Source organism: Poecilia latipinna, unplaced genomic scaffold (genome assembly GCF_001443285.1).
Source record: "Poecilia latipinna isolate Pla-1442-1.1 unplaced genomic scaffold, P_latipinna-1.0 Scaffold854, whole genome shotgun sequence".
In the NCBI taxonomy this organism is placed as follows: Eukaryota; Metazoa; Chordata; class Actinopteri; order Cyprinodontiformes; family Poeciliidae; genus Poecilia; species Poecilia latipinna.
In genome coordinates this window covers 186,098-206,269 of record NW_015113470.1, presented here as the reverse complement: position 1 = coordinate 206,269, position 20,172 = coordinate 186,098, and the positions used below count along the sequence as shown (strand labels likewise).

The 20,172-nt window shown below is 40.0% G+C and overlaps 3 protein-coding genes and 2 non-coding genes across 7 annotated transcripts in view; 2 read left to right on the top strand and 3 right to left on the bottom strand.

The window, feature by feature from the left end:
- Nucleotides 1-3,517, bottom strand: part of ccdc85cb (coiled-coil domain containing 85C, b) — a 56,484-nt gene extending 52,967 nt beyond the window's left edge. The window contains exons 1-2 of one of the 3 annotated variants that reach the window (XM_015047996.1): nucleotides 2,888-3,517; nucleotides 1,907-2,756 (exon numbers count right to left, since the gene is read on the bottom strand). In XM_015047996.1, coding sequence (XP_014903482.1) covers nucleotides 1,907-2,618 — 712 coding nt within the window. In that variant the 5' untranslated portion in view covers nucleotides 2,619-2,756; nucleotides 2,888-3,517. Of the gene's footprint in view, nucleotides 1-1,906 lie in introns of all 3 variants that reach the window. The other 2 variants (XM_015047998.1, XM_015047997.1) reach the window with 2 other exon arrangements.
- A 1,856-nt stretch (nucleotides 3,518-5,373) lies between these two features.
- On the bottom strand, nucleotides 5,374-10,203 carry LOC106956892 (cholesterol 24-hydroxylase-like). The gene is made up of 15 exons (XM_015047994.1): nucleotides 9,904-10,203; nucleotides 9,737-9,814; nucleotides 9,498-9,579; nucleotides 9,287-9,360; nucleotides 9,072-9,158; nucleotides 7,794-7,932; nucleotides 7,599-7,709; nucleotides 7,368-7,530; nucleotides 7,157-7,222; nucleotides 6,807-6,879; nucleotides 6,639-6,723; nucleotides 6,436-6,546; nucleotides 6,043-6,131; nucleotides 5,853-5,919; nucleotides 5,374-5,763 (listed from the first exon to the last, which is right to left on the bottom strand). The coding sequence occupies exons 1-15, from the start codon at nucleotides 10,050-10,052 to the stop codon at nucleotides 5,614-5,616; spliced, it is 1,524 nt and encodes a 507-aa protein (XP_014903480.1). The 5' UTR covers nucleotides 10,053-10,203; the 3' UTR covers nucleotides 5,374-5,613.
- A 1,040-nt stretch (nucleotides 10,204-11,243) lies between these two features.
- On the bottom strand, nucleotides 11,244-16,089 carry LOC106956894 (cholesterol 24-hydroxylase-like). The gene is made up of 15 exons (XM_015047995.1): nucleotides 15,788-16,089; nucleotides 15,623-15,700; nucleotides 15,327-15,408; nucleotides 15,144-15,217; nucleotides 14,393-14,479; nucleotides 14,104-14,242; nucleotides 13,896-14,006; nucleotides 13,644-13,806; nucleotides 13,109-13,174; nucleotides 12,814-12,886; nucleotides 12,654-12,738; nucleotides 12,420-12,530; nucleotides 12,003-12,091; nucleotides 11,839-11,905; nucleotides 11,244-11,662 (listed from the first exon to the last, which is right to left on the bottom strand). The coding sequence occupies exons 1-15, from the start codon at nucleotides 15,934-15,936 to the stop codon at nucleotides 11,513-11,515; spliced, it is 1,524 nt and encodes a 507-aa protein (XP_014903481.1). The 5' UTR covers nucleotides 15,937-16,089; the 3' UTR covers nucleotides 11,244-11,512.
- Nucleotides 16,090-16,116: 27 nt separating this feature from the next.
- trnat-ugu (transfer RNA threonine (anticodon UGU)) lies at nucleotides 16,117-16,189 on the top strand. The gene has a single exon. It is a non-coding gene; the product is annotated as a tRNA-Thr (tRNA).
- Nucleotides 16,190-16,685: 496 nt separating this feature from the next.
- On the top strand, nucleotides 16,686-16,768 carry trnal-cag (transfer RNA leucine (anticodon CAG)). Its single transcript has one exon. It is a non-coding gene; the product is annotated as a tRNA-Leu (tRNA).
- Nucleotides 16,769-20,172: the final 3,404 nt, after the last annotated feature.

Sequence of the window (20,172 nt, the reverse complement as noted above, 5' to 3'; positions counted from 1 at the left end):
GAACTTTTTACCTTTTTGCATTTCACTTGAAAATGTGAAATGCAAAACATTTAGCACATAAAGCAGAAGGAAAAAGATGCATATTTAAATATTTTTTTCAAAAACTACTGATTATATACAGTACAGTGCATTTGTATTCAGCACCATTTACTCTGATACCCCGAATAAAAACCCAGTGCAACCAATCAAAAAGGCATCCAATTGGTAAATATGCCCCTGTGTGTGTGTGATTACATTCCAATTTAAAACAGAAGCTATAAGAAGTCCTGCATAAAGTTTGGTTGATGACACCCAAATCTAGTTTTGTGGCCAAAGCACAGTATGCATGTGTACGGTGGAAAACTGAAACTGCACATTACTCTGAACGTGATCCTATGGTGAAACATGGTGGGGGACGCATCATGATGCGGGAATTTTTTTCCTTAGCAGTGACAGAGAATCTGGTCATGGATGAACTGGAAGATGGATGGAGCTGAAAGAACAATCCTGGAAAAAAAAACTACAAATCTCCCTCCAGCAGGGCAACAACATCAAATAAAAGCATAAATAACAGCATGTAAATAAAAGCATATTGATGTGCTGGAAAGATCTAGTTAAAGTCTAATTGTGAAATGTGGTAATTCAATCTAACTGAGTGCTACCTGCTAATATTTTGCAAAATAATTGGCATAAATTTGAAAAAAAGATTTGCATTGGTAATTTCAATGGTGGTTTTACATATCGACTCAGGTGGGCTACATATAATTGGGATGCCACGTACCAATTATCTTCCAATTCATACTGATGCACATTATATCACTTAAAATGCCAGTAAAATCCAGACGTTTCTGGTTTTCGCATGATAAACACAAGGACTGTGCATGACTCTGTGGTAAATCCCTTGGGCCAAACAATGTCGCACACATCTGTTGAAACAGCAGCTCGGAGCGGCTCTAGGACACGGCAGGCACAATAGTGAGGTTACATAACAGGAGTCAAAAACTGCCCTAGCTGCTGCACGTGACAATATCTGGATTAAGGGCTCCCTCTGCTCTCTCTCGCGCACGGATTCATCTTTTTTTTGTATCTGTTACCTGCACGGCTTTATCAAGCACACAACTCCAGGAATGTCTGATGGATAACATGCGCCCTAGCGACCTGATCCGAGTCCTGCCACTGCCCTGTCCTAGTAAATAAAAGTAAAGCCTCAGTGAGACAGAGAGCTGTGTTGTTGTTGTTGTTTTTTTTTTACTCCAGTGAAGAGTTTATTCCATTCGTTAAACATATCATGGAGGAGCCAAACGAGGCTTAGTGTCCTCATGTCCCATCATGGCATTTGTGGCTTTCTGGTCATGTATTTAGATTTCGCAGGGACATTGATGTCTGGGCCCGTGCCACGCATGTCAAAATAGGCTGAAGAAGAGAGGCGCTCTCTCTTCTTCCAATCTCAGAGACGGCGGTGATTGCCAGTGCCTCATCTCAAAGCTATTAAGGCTTCTTGAGAACCAAGAGTGCACTGACCTAAATCAGGGCAGACCTCAGAGGATGGGTTAGCTCAGGACTGGGGAGGTCTTTTAGGGATGCAGTGTCCACCTTTATCACTCCAAAGATAGCATGACGATAAAGGTAGACCCAAAATACTCAATGGTAAGAGGTAATTGTAAGTGGTCTTTACTTGTCTAGGGCTTTATCAAGTCCAGATGACCCCAAAGCACTTCAGATTACATTCATTCACACGCATGTTCACATGGCAAGCTACTGGCTAGTAGCCACAGGTGCCCTGGGGCAGACAGAGAGGAGAGGCTGCATCCGGCACCACTGGGCCCTCTGACAACCTCCAAATGGCAACTATGATTTGGAATTTCAAGAACCAGAGGGACTTTTGACGAGTGCTTGACTAGGAAGTTTCCCCCATGAGCGTACTCACCGTTGAGTCCGTTGGGGATGCTCCTGTGATGATGTGGAGCTGACAGATCATCCATCGACCTCCTCATGGTGGGCATCTTGCTGTTTTCCGAGGGCTTGTGTACATGGTTGTGATTGTGGTGATCCGGGCTGCCCGCGCTCCCCGTGCTGGACGTGCTGCTCCCGTCTCCGACGTCCCTCACCGTCCCCGCGCCGCCGTTCAGGTTGCTGAGGCTAGACTGGCTGTCTATGGAGCTCCTGGAGCCGGCCCCGTTCCTCTCCTCGTCCAGCATGAGGATGATCTCCTTCAGCTCAGAGTTCTCCCTCAGCACGCTCTCCTGGTTGGCCTCCAGCTCCTTGAGCTTCATCATGTAGGCCCCCACCTCCTTCCACATGGCGCTGGCAGTGTAGCGGCCAAAGCGCTGCCACTCCCGGGACAGCTTCTTGCCCTTCTGCCTGTCGTCGTCCAGGAAGCAGCAGAGCTCCCGGAGCTCATGGTTGTCATCCTGCAGCTTCTGGTTGACCTCCTTCAGGCTGCGGATCTCGTGCAGGTGCAGCTGCAGCCGCCGGTTGATGTCTTTCATCATGTTGCCGTGCTCGATCATCAAGTTCATTTTCTCGCCGTCGACCCTCCTTAGTTTCCTCACCAGCTCCTCTTTACTGCACCGCAGCAGGTCATCGTCTGTCAGCTGGCTCAGGTCATCCTTGGCCCCCTCAGAGGGATTTTTAGCCATGGCTGTAGTCTGAATCTCAGTTTGTGAATCCTGTGGCTCGGAATTTACTGCGAGGACCCGATTCGACCCGACCTGAGCTGAGGAATGGTGATGAGAAACGAGCACATTGTCCAAAAAATGTGAAGATGCTGTTAGGCTCTGAAAGGAGTGGAAATATTAATGTGATGCTATGGCAACCTGTGCATGAGCTGAATGCTCTTCCCCCCAAACCCTTTTGATCTGGTAAATAAAAGCCTCACTGGAGCTCAGAGACAACTGTTGGTACTCACATTTCTCCAGTAATTACTGTTTGTGTTTAGATATTTATTCAGAGGAATTCCCCAACCAGGTCCTATTAGTCTCAAGCGACAAGTCCAGTCAGCACACCGCGTCCCACAGCTTAGACACCATCCGCGCTGGACATCACTCCACTCAAGTGCTTATACAAAAATAATAAGCAAAAAACAAAAAACAAAAGGAAGAAGAAGAAGAAAGAAAGAAAAAAAGCGGGTTGATTTCAGAGAGGTCCGCGAGCGTGAAAGAGAACTCAGTCCGTGTCTTTCCACCTTTCCCACCGTCTGGACGCGGTAAGCCGTCAGCAACAGCGCTTCTCCGCGGATAAGACCTCTGTCATGAGATGGTGCGTTCGGTGGACTGAGAGGGCTCCGTCTCTTCCACCCTACCCAGTTTCCAGCGAACACCTCCCTCCTCTTCTCCTCCTCCCGCTCTTCCTCGTCTGTGTCCAAAGTCTTCGGATTTGAAATCATTCAAGGGGATTTGGCTCCAGAGGGCCAATCAAGACGGAGGAGAGAGGCAAGACAGCAGGTAGATGAAAAGTGCGCTTCAGACTCAGAGCTGTGGAAGCTCGGCCCTCTTAAAGCAACAGCACGGTGCGTTCAAGCCACCACGGAAAAAAACCGGAACAAAATGGTTAATTATTTGAAAATACTCTAAAATCTAAATGGAGCAATACTGAAAAGACGTATTTATGTGCAGAGCCAGTGCATGTTTTTGTGGTATATATAATAAAGCCATGGCAGCCTAAATTACAATAAGTATACAACTGTATATAAACTTATATACAGGATATTGTACAATTGTATAAATATATATAATTTATATGCAAGTATATAAATTGCATATGATTTATATACAATTATACATTACATTTATAATTGCATATAAATATACAATTATATTTATAGAAATAAATTAATTTTGTTTATAAAAGACTAAAAAAGAGTAAATATACAAGTCCTAATCGTAATGAACCATGTTCTTAATGCATTTCCACTATCTGAAATACTTTTAAAATTGCGTTTTAAAATTATTAAAACGGAATTTTAGATGATCAGATTTGTTTGATGATCTGAAACATTCAGTCATGTCAAAAAAAAGACAAGAATCAATATACTCCATTAAATAATGTGTTATTTTCTTTTTATAATAAATGATAACAGGTTCATGTCTATTCATAGTTTATGGCCTAAATGTCATGCAAAAAAAACAAAACAACAACAACCAAGATTTAAACCATTTCCCTCAGTGTTCTAACTCTAATGAAAATGTTAGGTAACGGTAAGTTAGCTAGTGGCTACTACGATACTTCCTCTGGGTAAAATAACTTTAGTAAGCTGTGTCCTGTAGCAATCCATTAGTCGTTGATATAAGTCTTAGGAAATTTGACCAGTTTTGAGATGTTTGAGGGGTTTCTTACACATACAGCCCAGTAGAAATCATGGTGAATTCAATGATGATGAACTAGCCAGGTCCCACTGTCAACAAAACATCCTGAAACCATGACACTTCCACCTCCATGTTTCACAGTTGAAATAAGGTTCTTCTCCTGGAATGTTAAATCTGTTTTTTATGCCAAACATGTCCTCTGTTTTGTTGTCTGCGAATTCAATTCTGTCCAAAAACATTATGCCTAAAGTTTTTTTTTTGCCTACATTATGTCTGACCTTCATGTCTTACCAGAATGATTCAAAGCATAAATATTCATTATTGCTACCTTTCTGTTATTTTGTCAAATATATGTACAATCACTGTTTCAGAATTGTTTCTTAATAGCAACCTATGAAAATTTTACATAAGGGTGTCTATTTTAAAGTATGAAGTGCAGACAATGTACAAGCTTCCGTTTGCTGAGCTAACTTACTTGAAAATTCCACCAAAACAAAAATTATATATTTGTTTATTGTAAATTCAAGAAAGCAAAAGCAAAACATATCAAGTCAAATATTACCAAAGACCGATACACAGAAAAGAGCAAAGAAAAAAATAGGCAAAAGGAGAGACTTCGTATGTCTAACATCCAGATCAGCGGGAAGATGTCTTAGGAAAAAAAGAAAATTCAGTGTTTGTTTGTTTCCATTAAAGCATTTTCAGAAACGGTAAAATTAATTACATGTTAAAAAATTACTAAAAAATGTGGGGGATGTGTTTGCAACCCGGCTTTCACATGATACAAATTTGAGTATAAGTAAAATCACATTAACTATAACCATGAAATTGAGTAAAAAATTGCAATGTCTCAGGAAAAGGAGTGACAAATTGATTGAATCTTTGGTTTCATCCATTTGTGAACATCAAGCCACAAAGTCTTCATTACATACATGAGAAAGTGATAGGGTAACAATCACATGTTATCACTCCTATACAACTACAGCCTATGCAGTTTGTTGAAAGGGTAGATCTCTTTTCAACAGTTCTGAAGTGGAGTTTTAGTTTTGTTCGCGTTTAACAGACGCTGTTCAGCTTTCACTTAAAAAAAAAAAAGCTAACAGCGCCCCCATGTGTGCGTTGTCAGGAAGTCAAATTACAGTGAACTGATAACCAGCACATTCTACCCAAAATAAACTTTTCTAGATATTTAAATCGGCAAAAAATAACCAAGCTGAAAGATTAATGCATGCACAAACAAATTTAAATATGCAAAGAAATTTGTTGTTCATTATGAACATCTTTTATCCCATGGACTGCTGTGATTTCTATTGTAAACCATTAGCATCGCTCAGTTTTTATATTTCCTGTGTTTGACGGTGCAGATCACTCCGCTCTTTGGCCTCAGGGTTCCAGTGTCCTGGACGTCAAAAGTCTGTCCTGGGATCAGGTTGAAATCGAACCTCTGGAGCAGCTTTGCCATCACCACTTTAGCCTCCATCTGAAAACACATAGGTATTTTTTTTATTATCTTAATATGTACCATTTGTATTTTTGGGTAGCACAATATCTTGACTCTGTCTGACCCACCTGAGCAAAGTTCAGACCCAGGCAGGACCGTGGACCCAGAGCAAAGGGATAGTAACAGTAATAGGGCCTTGTAAAACAAGATAAGAGAGAATATTTACTTCTTATTTCTGGCAAGACAAAGATGTGCAAAAGTCACTCCGAAAACAAAAAAAAAAAACCTGGCATGATGCAATGATTGTGTATTACTTACTTTGGAGCATCTGGATGAAATCTGTCTGGATCAAATTTCATAGGGTCCTTGAAGAACTTTTCCATTCTCCCAGTGGTATAGGTGCTAAACTGAGTATGACAGTGCCAGAATAATGAAAGAGATTTTACTTTAAATCCCAAATAAGTACATTGGGATGTTGTTATGTACGTTGTACGTTATTATGTAAGTGTGAAGAAGTTCAAGTGGTACGAAGACCATTGGAAGGGACTATAAAGCAGACAGTAGATCCATGAATTCAAGCCATGATGTGCAAAGTCATATAAGTGGAGCCACAAACTCACCGACATTGCCTGTTGTGACTTTATTGTCTTTAGTTTTGCAATAATTCATATTTTTGTTCTAATGAGGGACATTCAACAGCAAGGGACTCACCATGCAGTTGACTCCGGCAGGTATGTGGACGCCATCGATAGTCATGTCTTCCTCTATGTCACGGGACGTTCCTGGTGCAGTCGGGTAGATCCTCAGAGTCTCTTTCAGCACCTGAGCAACAATTACAAAAACAAACACGTCAATAAAGACAGAAATTAGATATAAACGTGCATAAAGACATAGAAGTAGCAACTAAAAGTTACCTGTGAGAGATAGATCAGCTTCCCGAGGTCATCATTGCTTATTTCTTGTTTCATCCCAATGACATCATCCACTTCTTTCTTTGCTCTGTAAAGTATAATCACGGCATAAACATCATGGCTCACTAACTGCACTAACAAGCAATGACAGAGCTAATTTTTGGTTCTTACTTCTCCAGGATGTCAGGATGTCTTCCAAGTTCCATGATGCAAAACGCAAGTTGATTGGCTGTTGTTTCTTGACCTAGAAAGAGGCAATTTTAGAATCACATTACAATGATCCAAAACTCAATTAGTCAAAACCTACTCTTTTGCAGATTTTAATGTAACGTAGTTATTCACTTTAACCCACTTTTGGTGATCATAGCCTATTCCGGTGTGCTGACTCAAACCCATAACCCAAACGCGAATTGCTAAGTCAACTTAGAGCAGGATCAGTCTATATCAAATCTAAGTTTATATTTAACCAAGCAGTTTTACGAGTAAAGAAACCATCATGGTAAAGAATTAAAACTTCTCACCAGCAATGAAAAATGTCACAAAATTGTCCAACATGAACTCCTCATCTTCTTCTGTCATGGTTTCCTCTGGAACAAGGAGAAAATTGACAAGTCAACCAACATCTTGGATACTGTGGGAAGTACTCCACATGCTAAGCTGTGTAAAATTACCCAATGATGAATGTTGCGTTAGAGCAACGGTTATTCTTATCATCCATCTTTTCATTCCCACCTGTGGCTGCAGTCTTGATGATTTGCGTGAGGATGTCCTTCGGAACTTCCTCCCCGTTTTGCATGGCGATCTTTCTCTTTTGGATCAGCTGAGCTCCGGTTGTGCGCAGCAGGCGACAGGCATCCCTCACTTCGTTAACAAACGTTCTGTTCCTGGGGTTGTACTGGAAGAGAAAACTCCAGTTACAGCGCCCTCGATCGTTGAAGAGCTCTTCTTCAACTGAACTGTTACCTCAAACATGACGTCTCTAACGTAGTGCACCATCCCTTTTAGGCAAGTCTCGATGGCCTTGGGGAAAGGTGAAGTATTCTTCAGGAGGTCTAATTCCATCCCAAAAGCGACCTGAGGTTTGACGGGGAAAGAAACACATTTTTCTCATTAAGCCAGACGGTCAGAGTCTATGGCAGGATTTATGTCGAATTTTACCTTAGCGATGACATCGAGCGTGACGCAGTTGACAAGTTGCAGCATGTTGGCCTCTTTGTTGCTATCGGCTAACTCTGAGAGCTTATTCATCAGTTTCTCTGCTCTCTCATTGAAGGTTCCCATTAGGCCTCTCAAGTACCTGGATGAAAAGATGCAAACCAAGAAACGTCACGCATAGAAGAAACCTTGCAAAAGTATTCATGCTGCTTACATTTGCCCCCCAACTTCTCACCACTAAATTGTTGAATTTATTGGGGTTAAATGTGATAGACAAAGATGGAGCTGTGGATAACAGCAATAAATGAAAAGAAGAAACAAACTTTCAGGTGTTTTAATCAGAGAAGCAGCCAAGAGGCCAATGATGAATCTGGATAAGCTAAAGTGACACATTATACTGCTGCCCTCTACAAATCTGTCCTTCATGAGAGAGTAGCCTAAAGAGGCAGAATGATGTATTTTCTAGGTACATGGTGCCGTTTTATAGCTGTAAAATACTGTATATATAAAATACAACTTAAAATAAATTTGACTAGGTGACTTAAAATTGACCTCTGTCTCTTTAAGAAGCTGTTGTTCTTTCCAACACCCCGCCTTCAGCACAACAATGCTTCTCATTATGTTGTTTACAACCATTCTGGACAGAGAAGTAGTTTGCATGGTGAACTCAGCAGACTTGCAGTTCCAACAGGTGTTTGCTAAATGTTTCTGACTAGTCTGGAGGAGAAGCTCTGTAGGGCAGAAGTTCAGCTGGAGACCGCAGCTCCCAGGAGGAGCTTCGTGGAAATGGGCGGAGCTTTTTGGGAGCGAGCGTTTAGTCACCGCCAAATGGTTGGCATGGGAGATTCAAGAATTCCTTAGGGATGCATGAAAGAATCAGACCAACACTAAAAATATGTTTTTGATGATAGGATAACATTATAAAGTGATATAAAGTAAATAATATATGTTGAATTTACATAGTTCCCCCCTTTAAATAAAGCCACTGTTGAAAAAGAGCCAACAGTGGCATTATTTAAGTCTAGAAGTCCTAGACGTCTAGGACTTCTAGACTAGTCCTAGACTAGACTAGAAGTCTAGTCTAGGAGGAGACTAGACTTCTGGCTAGTCTCCTCCAGATTAGCCAGAAGTCGGATATGACAAACATCTGGAGAAATGTGAAACGTGGTGGTGGCAAAAGGGAGATTGATTTAGGTTTATCCCCCCCAAATTGTTTTGTTTTCTTATGCCTGACAACAATTATTCAAAGATCAAATAATAAACAGAGACTGAATGACTCACAAGCTGCTGAAGGCAGGGTCCATGATCCGGCGCTGTTTGTACCACATGTCATGATCCCGAGCTGTTATAAGGCCATTGCCAAAAAGCCTGTAAAAACCAAAGGATTAGTTTCAATGTAATGCTTTTAACTTCTGGTTCACAAACTAAATGGATAACAGCACCAAAAGAGAAAGTCTTTTTTAAAATTTTTTATACTCAATGAATGTAAGAACAACCTTTGACCAAACAGATAAAAGAGCCTTTTGTAGACAAATTTGTCCTTGGGGTACTTTGGGGACATCAGGATTTCCTGAAACAAGAACCAATGAAATACAGGATAAATACAGATTTACATACTTCTGGTTTCACACTTGCAGAGACGTGCTTTCATTGTTCCTGAACTCTCACACCGTTTCTCTTGCAACACACACACACACCCATATTCACCTTTGTTGCTTCTGGACAGGTCACGCACACAGTAACGTAATGCAGAAAATTTAACCTGTAAACATGTCCGTAAGTTTCAGACCTGAAAATGACATGTTAACGATTACTTTTTTGAAGAAAGCACACATGCAACTAGAATCCTTTATACTGTAAACTGATTAGAGATTGTCTTTTAGTGAAGCAGAAATTTCCTGGAAAGCTCAGTGGACTAGAGCTCTGTGTGAACTTCCTGTGCTTACCATTCCAGGAACTTGTCATGAACTAGTCCATCTTTTTTCATAATCCTCAAGAGGGTTGGCGAGTGGCCAAGGAAGAAGCTGTGCAGAGAAAGGAAAAAGGAAAAAGAGGAAGTCAGAAGTAATGTTTCGCAGAGACCGGTAGCAAACACAACCCCGCTTGGCTTTACCTGTTCCTCGGCGGCCCTGGTATGTGATCATATTTCATGTGAATGTGTCTGAGGTACAGGCAGTAACCCAGAAAGGCGACGAAGAGCAGACAGCACAACAGGATGAGGGCTTTGCCAAGCAAACCCAAAAGGAGGTGGAAAACCGCCATTTTCCCAAACTGAGCTGAGAGCTTGTTCACGGACAGTAAATAGTGATCAAATCCAGGTCACTCCCCCTGAACTCTGAAACAGAAATAGTGTAATCAAAGTTCATGTTGCATTTCAGGTCAGGTAGGTGGTGCTGTAGAGAGCGAATCATTTCAGTAATCAGATATGAAGTGGAATTTCCTCTCTTTGTTCAGTTTACTAGATGATGTAGTTGGAGAGGCAAAATTTATGGGAATTTTCCATAGCCTTGTTCTAACAGCACACTTGCCTCCTAAATTTCCCACTCATATTAAATTTGAACTTGATCTTTCTTTTGCAAAAATACATCATAAATGACACACGTTTAATCAATAAGTACAATGCCATGATGTTCCACTGTTCAGTTCATAATCATCAACAAGTACAATCGTAGCAAATTTTAAGTTGCCCAAGTAGAATCCTTCTAGTAGACATTAATTTTATTCAATTCAATTTAAATCCTTATTGGTCACAAAAGACAATGAGTTGTCAAGGCTGACAGCTTTGGGCAGGAGGGACCTCTTCCTGCTGCAGTTTGGATTATAAAGAAGCCTCTGACTGAAGACGTTATGTTTTAATTTCTCATCTCAAGGATGTTCGGGGTTGTTCGGAATTTTCTTCATTTATGAAGAATCCCTATTTGCACCATCATTTTAAAAAATGTTCCATAGAAATTCTCAGAATAAAGAGAAACTAAGAATTTCTAGATAATTTAGAAACTGTGTACTGCTCTTTTTCAGACAAACCCTTTCGTTGCTGTATTGATAAGCTTTAGATTTAGGAACATTTTTTATTATTATTTTTGTCAAAAAATAATTTAGCCACGAGTCTGAAATCACAATTTTTCTTCCCTTCAGCCTTCTTACTCAAAGTTTGCTAAAATAAAATAAATAACGTACAGTTGATCCTTTATTTGCTTTCCCAACATTAACTTACCTTAGAAAGTTATTCGCTGTGCGCTTTCTTGCGGTCCAAATTTGCTTATGTATACTTTGGACCGTACCTTTGCTTTAAAAACAGTATGGTTTCCCATGACGAAGTCAAATAAATGCTTACTTCATTCTGCCAACAAGATTACAGCGCCCCCGTGTGTACACTTTCAGGAAAATCTTAACACAGCAAACAACATGGAGAAAAAACATTAACCACATGGAAAGAAAACAAAGAACATTTTATCAGTTACAATAACAGTTAGTTTTATTGATATGCGCTGATAGCATCTGATATTTATATGTTATTGTTAGAGGCACAAAAGGTGTAGTATTGTTGAAAATATTAATTAAAGACAAACTATTTTCAAGTTTACATAAAAACACTCTTAATCACAACAATAAAAGTGCAAGATAAAAAAAATCAGTTTCTGTTCAGTCTGAGGCAGGGGAAGAAACTTAACAGTTAGGATTATTTTTCATTTAATTTTAGTGGCAGAAACCTTTAGCATCACTTAGTTTTTATATTTCCTGTGCTTGATGGTACAGATCACTCCGCTCTTTGGCCTCAGGGTGCCAGTGTCCTGGAGGTCAAAGGTCTGCCCTGGGATGAGGCTGAAATCGAACCTCTGAAGAAGCTTTGCCATCACCACTTTAGCCTCCATCTGAAAACAAACCAATCCTTTGAGCTGGGATGACACATTTCACCATGCTGCAATATGTCATCTCTGTAAGTGTGTGGATGTGGCATGACGAAAGAGAAAAAGTTTAAGGAGGGTAAAATTTACAGTTTTTTTTTTTTTTTTTTTTTTTTTTTTTTTTTTTGTTCTGTCAGACCCACCTGAGCAAAGTTCTTTCCCAGGCATGACCGTGGACCGAGGGCGAAGGGAAAGTAGCAGTAATAGGGCCTTGTAAAAACAGAAAAGAGAAAACATGTCCTCCTTTCTCTAAAAGAAATATAAAGCTGGTATCATGTTACGTCTGTTTTTTGTTTTTTTTACTTACTTAGGAGCATCTGGGTGAAATCTGTCTGGATCAAATTTAAGAGGCTCTTTAAAGAACTTTTCCATCCTCCCCATTGCGTAGGAGCTCAGCTGAAATGTCACATGAAAGTAAACCGTTTCTCTTAAGTGGTGGCGAAACAGAAACACTGTAAAAACACAAACTCTTACCAAGTCATTCCAGTCTACTTTCTAGTGCAAATATCTTAGCACACCGGAAATAAGACAAAACTAACTTACAAGTAGCTTTTCAGCAAGAAATGTGAGTTTGTTTAAGGTCATTAATTCCTTAAAATTGATGAGAAAGTACTAGTTGTAAATTTGTTTTCTCTTACTGTAACTGTACTGAGACATTTGTACAAGAAACTAGACCAATTATACTTGGTAAGATTTTGTGTAATATATAATTGGTGAGACTCACCATACAGGTAAAACCTCCAGGCAGGTGGACACCGTCGATGATCATGTCTCCATGGATTTCCCGAGACGTGCCTGGAGCTGTCGGGTAGATTCTTAGTGTCTCTTTCAGCACCTTTAGTATGAGATGTAAACTCTTCACATTGAATAAACTGCTTAATCAAGATTGCATGTTATTTAGTTAAACACAATGAGCAGATGTTTAGTGGTAGACAAGCATCCAGGCTCTCTCAAGTACCTGTGAGAGGTAAACTAGCTTCCCCAGGTCATCGTAGCTTATTTCCTGTTTCATCCCGATGACATCATCCACTTCTTTGGTCACTCTGAAAATTATGGACATTATTTTAAAAACTTGCTTCACCCAATATTGCAAACTGTTGTCTGTTTTTTTTCCTTACTTATCCAGTATTTCAGGATGTCTTGCTAGTTCCATGATGCAAAACGCTAGCTGATTGGCTGTCGTTTCTTGACCTAAACACCAGGTTTCAAAGTAAACACTCTACGTTGTAAACTGTGTGTTCATATAAAGTCAAATGTAGATGTGTGGCATACATGCAAGAGAGAGAAAAAAAATAACATCAAAGAGGCAAAAGGTTGTGGGATGGACGCATGCAGATGATGTTACAGCACCCCGTAGTGGATGGGAATGAATAAAATACATTTCTTGCACCAGGAAAAAAAAAAAAAACTTACCTGCAATAAAAAATGTTACAAAATTGTCCAACATAAACTCTTCATCCTCTTCAGACATATTTTTCTCTGCAGTAATAAAAGCAACAGACATGTCAGCCATAAATCCACTCTGGCATTTGCTGTTTAGGAAAAAGACGTTTTCATCTGCTTGATCTAGAAGCAGCGAGAAACAAAATTCTTTATGAAATAGATGCTTAATGCAGAAACAAAAAATACTGTAAGAGGTGGAGGAGTTACTGAAGGTGGATGAGCTGAAGTACCTGAGATCAAAGCAATGTCAAAGGAGAGCTGTAACAGAAGGATAGTCGCAAGAGAGACAAGCAAGGTGAACAAAATGGTTGTACAGTACAATGCTGCTAGCGAGTGTACATAATGCTGAGATAGAGGAAGATAGTGACCAAAAGAAGGGAGCAGTAAAAGTCTAATAATAAGAAAAAGGATTAAAAGGAAAGCAGTGTGGATTCTATTTTTATTCACGCAATTTGTAAAACCAAATAATTCTAAATCTCATCCTTTATTGAGACTGGATCACCACCTGTAGCAGCAGTTTTAATGATCTGAGTGAGGATGTCTTTCGGGACATCGTCTCCGTTTTGCATGGCCGTCCTTCTGTCTCTTATCCACTGAGCTCCGGTAGTGCGCAGCAGGCGACAGGCTTTCCTCACCTCGTCGATGAACGGCCAGTTCTTTGGTTTGAACTGGAACGGCAGAGTTTGTTTCACCTTGATGTGAGGCGGAGGGGGTTTTGTTCGCATAAACTTCATTTAAAGCAAATCTAAAGCGTTACCTGGAATAAAGAGTCTCTGACTTGATACACTATCCCTTTCAGACAAGTCTCGATGGCTTTGGGGAAAGGCGAGTTGTTGGACAGGAGATCTAAATCAACTCCAAATGCAACCTGGAATATGTTAAAGCAACACATGTTTACAACGACAGCAGTGTGGTTATAATCAGAACGTCTTACATCGAAGGAGGGGATGTAATACAGACGGTACCTTAGCGATGACATCGAGCGTGACAGAGTTGACAAGTTGAAGCATGTTGGCCGGTGTGCTACTGTCAGCTAAATCTGAGAGTTTATCCATGAGTTTCTCCGCTCTTTCATTGAAGGTCCCCATTAGACCTCTCAAGTACCTGAAAGAGAAGATTCAGACTGAGAAACGTCCCTTAAAGCCTCTCAGACTTCATGTCACCAGACAGTGGAACGAATCCAAACTGGAGAGATGTGTTGTACAAATGAACCGGACAAGTGATTTCTGAGTACCAATTCAGAGACTAACTTACAAGGTGCTAAAAGCAGGGTCCATGATGCGTCGCTGTTTGTACCACGTCTCATGATCGATTGCAGTGACCAGACCGGTGCCTATAAACCTGGGAAGGCGACCGGTGAAAGAAAACGACAAGAATATGATTTGGAATGTAAATAACCACAGACTTCAATGTATTATAAAAGATTTTAAATGATGTGGAAGAACGAGGTCAGATCAGATGAGACCAAAATTGTTCTTTTGGTCCAAGAAGAATGAATAACAATTTAGACATCTGACGTGCAAAGCTGGTAGAGATGTAGGACTTGCAGCTGTAATTGCAACAACAGGTAGTTTGTCATAACCTCTGACCTAATGTTTGTGCTCTAGGATGTTGTATGTAAAACAATCCTCTGAGACATTAGAATAACAGTTTGTAAATTTACTATCCAAGTATTTTACTAATTACGCAACTTCCAAGGTGAATTGGTTGTACTGGATTTCATTTTGCAGTATCTAAGTAAAGTGAACTATTTACACAAGCACGCCACACTTCTAAGATTATTTGTGAGACGTTGCAAAAGCTATGCTGTTCACTTCAAAGTCAGGAATTTTGTGCTGATTTGTCAGAGATGCTGAGGTTTGTGGTTGGAACTTGTTAAAATGTATAAAAGGTCAATTGGTGTAATTTTTTTTCTAACAGTTTAAGTAAAACCAGTTTCACAACCTGATTGTTTCTTTGGTGTATATGTAATACGATTCAAAAGACAATAATGACATTGAACTACCTTTGGCCAAAGAGATTAAACATTCGCTTGTAGAGGAATCGATCCTTGGGATACTTAGAAGACATCAAGATTTCCTGAAAACAGAAAAATGTATGCATTGACTGTGTGATTTCATCTACACAAAGTCAAAAGGCAAAGTATTAAAATGTAGCATAAGAAGATCGCTTTCTCTAACGTGTTTACCTTAGTTGCCTCTGGACAGGTCACGACCAGGATAATGTAATGCAGGATATTCATTCTGTAAACAGGCCCATAAGTCTCGGCCCTGTAAATGACAAGAATAATGTAAGTTTGAACAAAAAAAAAATACACATAAAACTATGACATTTCCGTGACAAACGAGCAGTTTCTCCGGGAAATTTTAAGCTAACATATTGAGACCAGACAGAAGACAGACAAAGCGAAACGTGATACCTTTCAATTTGTTTGCTATTATCCACCAAGAAATAATCATTTAACGAAGATACACTGTAGCTTACCACTCCAAAAATTTGTTGTGCACTATTCCGTCATTTTTCATAATCCTCAGAAACGTCGGCGAATGTCCCAAGAAGAAACTTCAAGGGATAAAAATAAGGAGTTGTGGCTAGTGAACGAGTGTTATGCTAGTAAACTATGCTAATGTTCCAACGAACTCGGCTTATCTGTTCCTCGGCGGCCCTGGTATGTGGTCATATTTCATATGAATGTATTTGATATAAAAACAGTAGATGAGAAATGCAATGAAAAGACAAAAGAACAGCCATGCAAAAACTGTTGCGCCGACACTCGAAAGTACAGCAAACACTGCCATAAATGCCACTTTCAGCGACGAGCACGATTAATCTCAAATAAGGGAGTGCTAACCCGTTCACAGTGGGGCGATAAATGGGTAGTTCCTGGGTAGTTTTCAGACAACAATTACATAAAACCAGTACGCAACCTCTCGTTTTGGCGTTCATTACTGTACGTGACGTAGTATAGTGGTGTAGTAGGCTCCATAGCTCAGTGGTTAGAGCACTGGTCTTGTAAACCAGGGGTCGCGAGTTCGATCCTCGCTGGGGCCTGCATGGTGATTTCTTTTCTTTAAACAGGTGTAAAGACGGATGTAGAAAGTTTTTTTCGAGTTTTCTACTTTGTGAAAGCACTTATAATAGTCCTGCATTACCGTCATGCTGCAGGCCGCATGAATTGTTCTTGACCGTTTTCGTTGGATGGTATGCATTCTATGTTTATTTTTATTACTTTATTTATTTTAATTTTTATTGTGTGCTATGCTGGGACAAACACAAACTCCCCTTCCTTAGGGAATCAATAAAGTATTATCTTACGTTACGAGGAAGTTAGTTGGAACTACGAGGCAAAATTCTCAGACTTGTAAAGACATTTACATTAAGGTAGATGACTTAACTAAAATGTGTGCATTTTAATGTAAAAATGAAATACTGTACATGTTATTTTCGGAAATGAAGTATACAGCACCACAAAATGACAAATAGAAATATTACACACGACTACAGGCACCGTCTGTGAAATAAGTGTGCGAAAACAATGGGGCATATCGTCAGGATGGCCGAGCGGTCTAAGGCGCTGCGTTCAGGTCGCAGTCTCTCCTGGAGGCGTGGGTTCGAATCCCACTTCTGACAACTACTTTTTGCTAGTATATCCTACAAATAGTAATATGTCAGCACAGTAACTAGCAAAAACAACAACAAAAACACGATGTCGCCTTCACATAAAAGTTACACTTCAGCTCATTCTGCACATGACGCAGGGGATAATTTTACCTTTTAGGAGGTTTGATATTGCCAACCACAGCATGCAACTACGTGCTTTATGCATAATTTCCCTTTTACTTATCACTCGGCTGGTGAAGCTGACAAACCCAGTTTTAGCTCATGCAATTGCACACATCTCCAAAGATGCTGAAAAAAATACAGTAATTGTCTGAGTCAGCCCAGAAAATTACACATACTTGCAAAAGAAGAGTAGAGAAGGAAATGGACCAGGTGATGCAAATAAACATTGCAATTCCAATTTGCTATTTATTTTGCTCGTGTGAATGTATTGGTTGAACACTAGGTGGATTTTTAAATGGTAAAAACTAACTACGGAGCCATGACACGTAAGCAGGAAAGTTGTTGTCTGACCCATGAACTGATTTCTCGCTTGTGGAAGAACATTTATTAATATATGGAGCAACTTTTTTTCAGTTTCACATGCCATGTGGCCACTCAAGTGCTAAACAGTGTCAAGTATGACACACAGTGTTCGCTGATCCATGTGTTCCAGCTCAATGCATCACTTTAACACACAATCACAGGCACCCACACACAAGTCTTTAGTTTCTGATGTCATACAGAATTATAGTGATTATAAATAACTCACTAATTATAAGTGAAGTACTTCAAGGACACATTAACTGCACTTACTCACAGAGACCAGGAGGTGGTGGTGTCCAATTCTTCCTTCACTGTCCTCTTCTTGAACTGGCTGGAAGGAAAGCATACACGCAGCAGCAGACCCGATCATATTGTGTTCTCTATCAAAGCGCACCTGTGTGTTGTGATGAGGCATTCGTTCCCTCCATTTCCTTTCAAAACAAGAGGATTATTCATATTGATCTAAGACAAGATATCAAGATTCCTGCCTTGATCTTAACCACCGCTTTATTCCAATTTTGTTCAGCCCGATACAGCCTCTTCAACTTTTATGGCCGTCTCATACCTGGACATATTGTCCGCAATAACTTTTAAGCTTGTCTGCATTCTTATCTTAAAAAGATGGAGCAATCATATTTCTGGTCCAGGGTCTTGGCTCCGTGTAAGCACTGCAGGCTACGGGGGCTGTTTGATGTTGTTATGACTGGCTGGCTGCCGCCGCAGAACTGAATGCAGGCAACCCCCCCCCTCACATCTAAATGTATTGTGTTGGCCTTTCTTTTGATTATATTATCAACAGAGAGTGCTAGTTGGGAGAAAATTAAGACTCCCTCTGGACATGAGTAAACAAACAAAAGTTTGTAGAGTCTGGTTCATCCAAAGAATGCAAGTTATTCAGACTTCTCTGGGGATATTGATGTTCAGTGTCGAGTGTTAGGGTTATCATACTCAGTGTTGGTCTTCTTCTTCTTCAAAAAAAAAGAAGAAAACCTGCCACAGCTTGAGATGGGGAGTTTGGACAATAATAAAAAAAAAATAAAAAAATCCAAATGTTCTAAAAGTACAAGAAAGTCATCAGTTGTCGCTTCAGTTACAACGAATCAACAGAGGATGAGGCACATATAAACCACTCTGACAAGTTTAGACACAACCTTTCACTGGTAAGGCTTGGGGACAAATTGGTTTGGTTGAGAGTTCACCGGTAAAGATTTCTGAACAAGCTACTTTGCTAACTGTAGCTCACATATGCACATGCTCCTCAGAATCTTGCGATTGTCGAAATACTCCCCAAATTTACATGTGTGTATCAATCCCTCAATGCCTTTCATCGACATTTCGGGTGATATGCTAACCCAAAGTAGTATAGAATCAGGAAATACTGAGAAGAGTGATACACGATTTACACGTTTTTGCAAATAAAAATGCCTTCAATGCTTTGTAGAACCACCTTTCACTGCCGTTACAGCTGCAAATCGTTTGTTCTATGTCTCCAACAGCTTTTGCACATTTAGACACTAAACTTGCTGCCCATTCTTCAATAGAAAACAGCTGAACCCCAGTCAGATTGGAAGTAGTGTGTCTGCAGGGGCGGATCTAGAAAAATATTTATGGGGTGGCAAGAGGGGGGCAGGGATTTTTTCAGGGGTGGCAGAAATATTGTTTTTAACTTGCATTGTTTCAAAATGAGCTTCATGTAGCACTGAGGCTTAAATGCAATTTCTTAATGTAGTATAGTTAATTATTTTTACGTCTTTCATACTCCTGCTAATTGATATGTATTACTGGACTGGACAGCGCCTATTGGTCGCTGTGTGATTCATTGTGTCCAGAAAACCATTTTATCCCAATACAGGACAAGGAGAAATCTGTCACGAAAATATTAGTAGCGCCATCATTTGTTATTGGATATATCTATTAAATACGACTTAAAATAAAGATTAGAAAACTGATGTTTGATTTGATCAATTCTCCATGATACATAAACAGTTTAGTTTCTGTTAGTTCTGTCAAGATGCAAGAAGGGGTGAATTTCTATTTATATTGGTCAATCATTTTATTTTAAATATGCTGTAGGAGCCGTAGTTTGACGATTGTTATAAATATCACCACGCTTTGCGAACACAGGGGATTAGCTCAGTTTTTGTCGCTTGTTTTTAGGAATTGCAGCAGCTGCAGTGCGCCACAATAAAGGTACAATAAAGCTGAAAAACAGGTGAAGAACCAAATTAGACAGAACCACTTCTGATTGTTTGCCAAGCCAAACATCCAATAAAAGTTCCACCAAGCCACTACTAAGGACCTGGGGTCATGTTTCTCGACACAGGCAAAAGAAGGTTCAATGTCCAAACTTATTGATTGTTCTTGGTGATTTATTTTTCTCTTTCACCAAACAATTACAGAGTTCAAACTTTCATTTGTTCTCATGCTACCACTCTTGCTCTGGTAAAAACCATCGGCCCCAAACCCAAATGCCTGCTGGTCCTTCACCAGGCCCCTAAGCTTATAGAAAGTGGACTGACCCACATTACTTCCTGTCTAAATTTAGAAAATAAATAAGAAAAATAATAAAACAAAAAATAAATAAAATCAACAATTATTAACCTACAAATAAACTGTAAGTAATACAAAAAATAGAAATTTAAGAATAAAGTATATTCATCAGTGCTGCTGGTGCTCTGTCCTTCTCTAGCACTTCCCGCTACTTAGCTGTGGGTGTCAGGTTACATTGTGTTGCATTCAATGTTATCGGAAAAAAGAGTTTCATGCGCTTAATGTCCGATTTGCCATAACTATTTATTGAATTCACTGTCGCTAGCTGGGGTGGCAACAGGGGTGGCAAGGCTCTCGTTTGGGGTGGCAACTGCCACCCCGTGCCACCCCAGTAGATC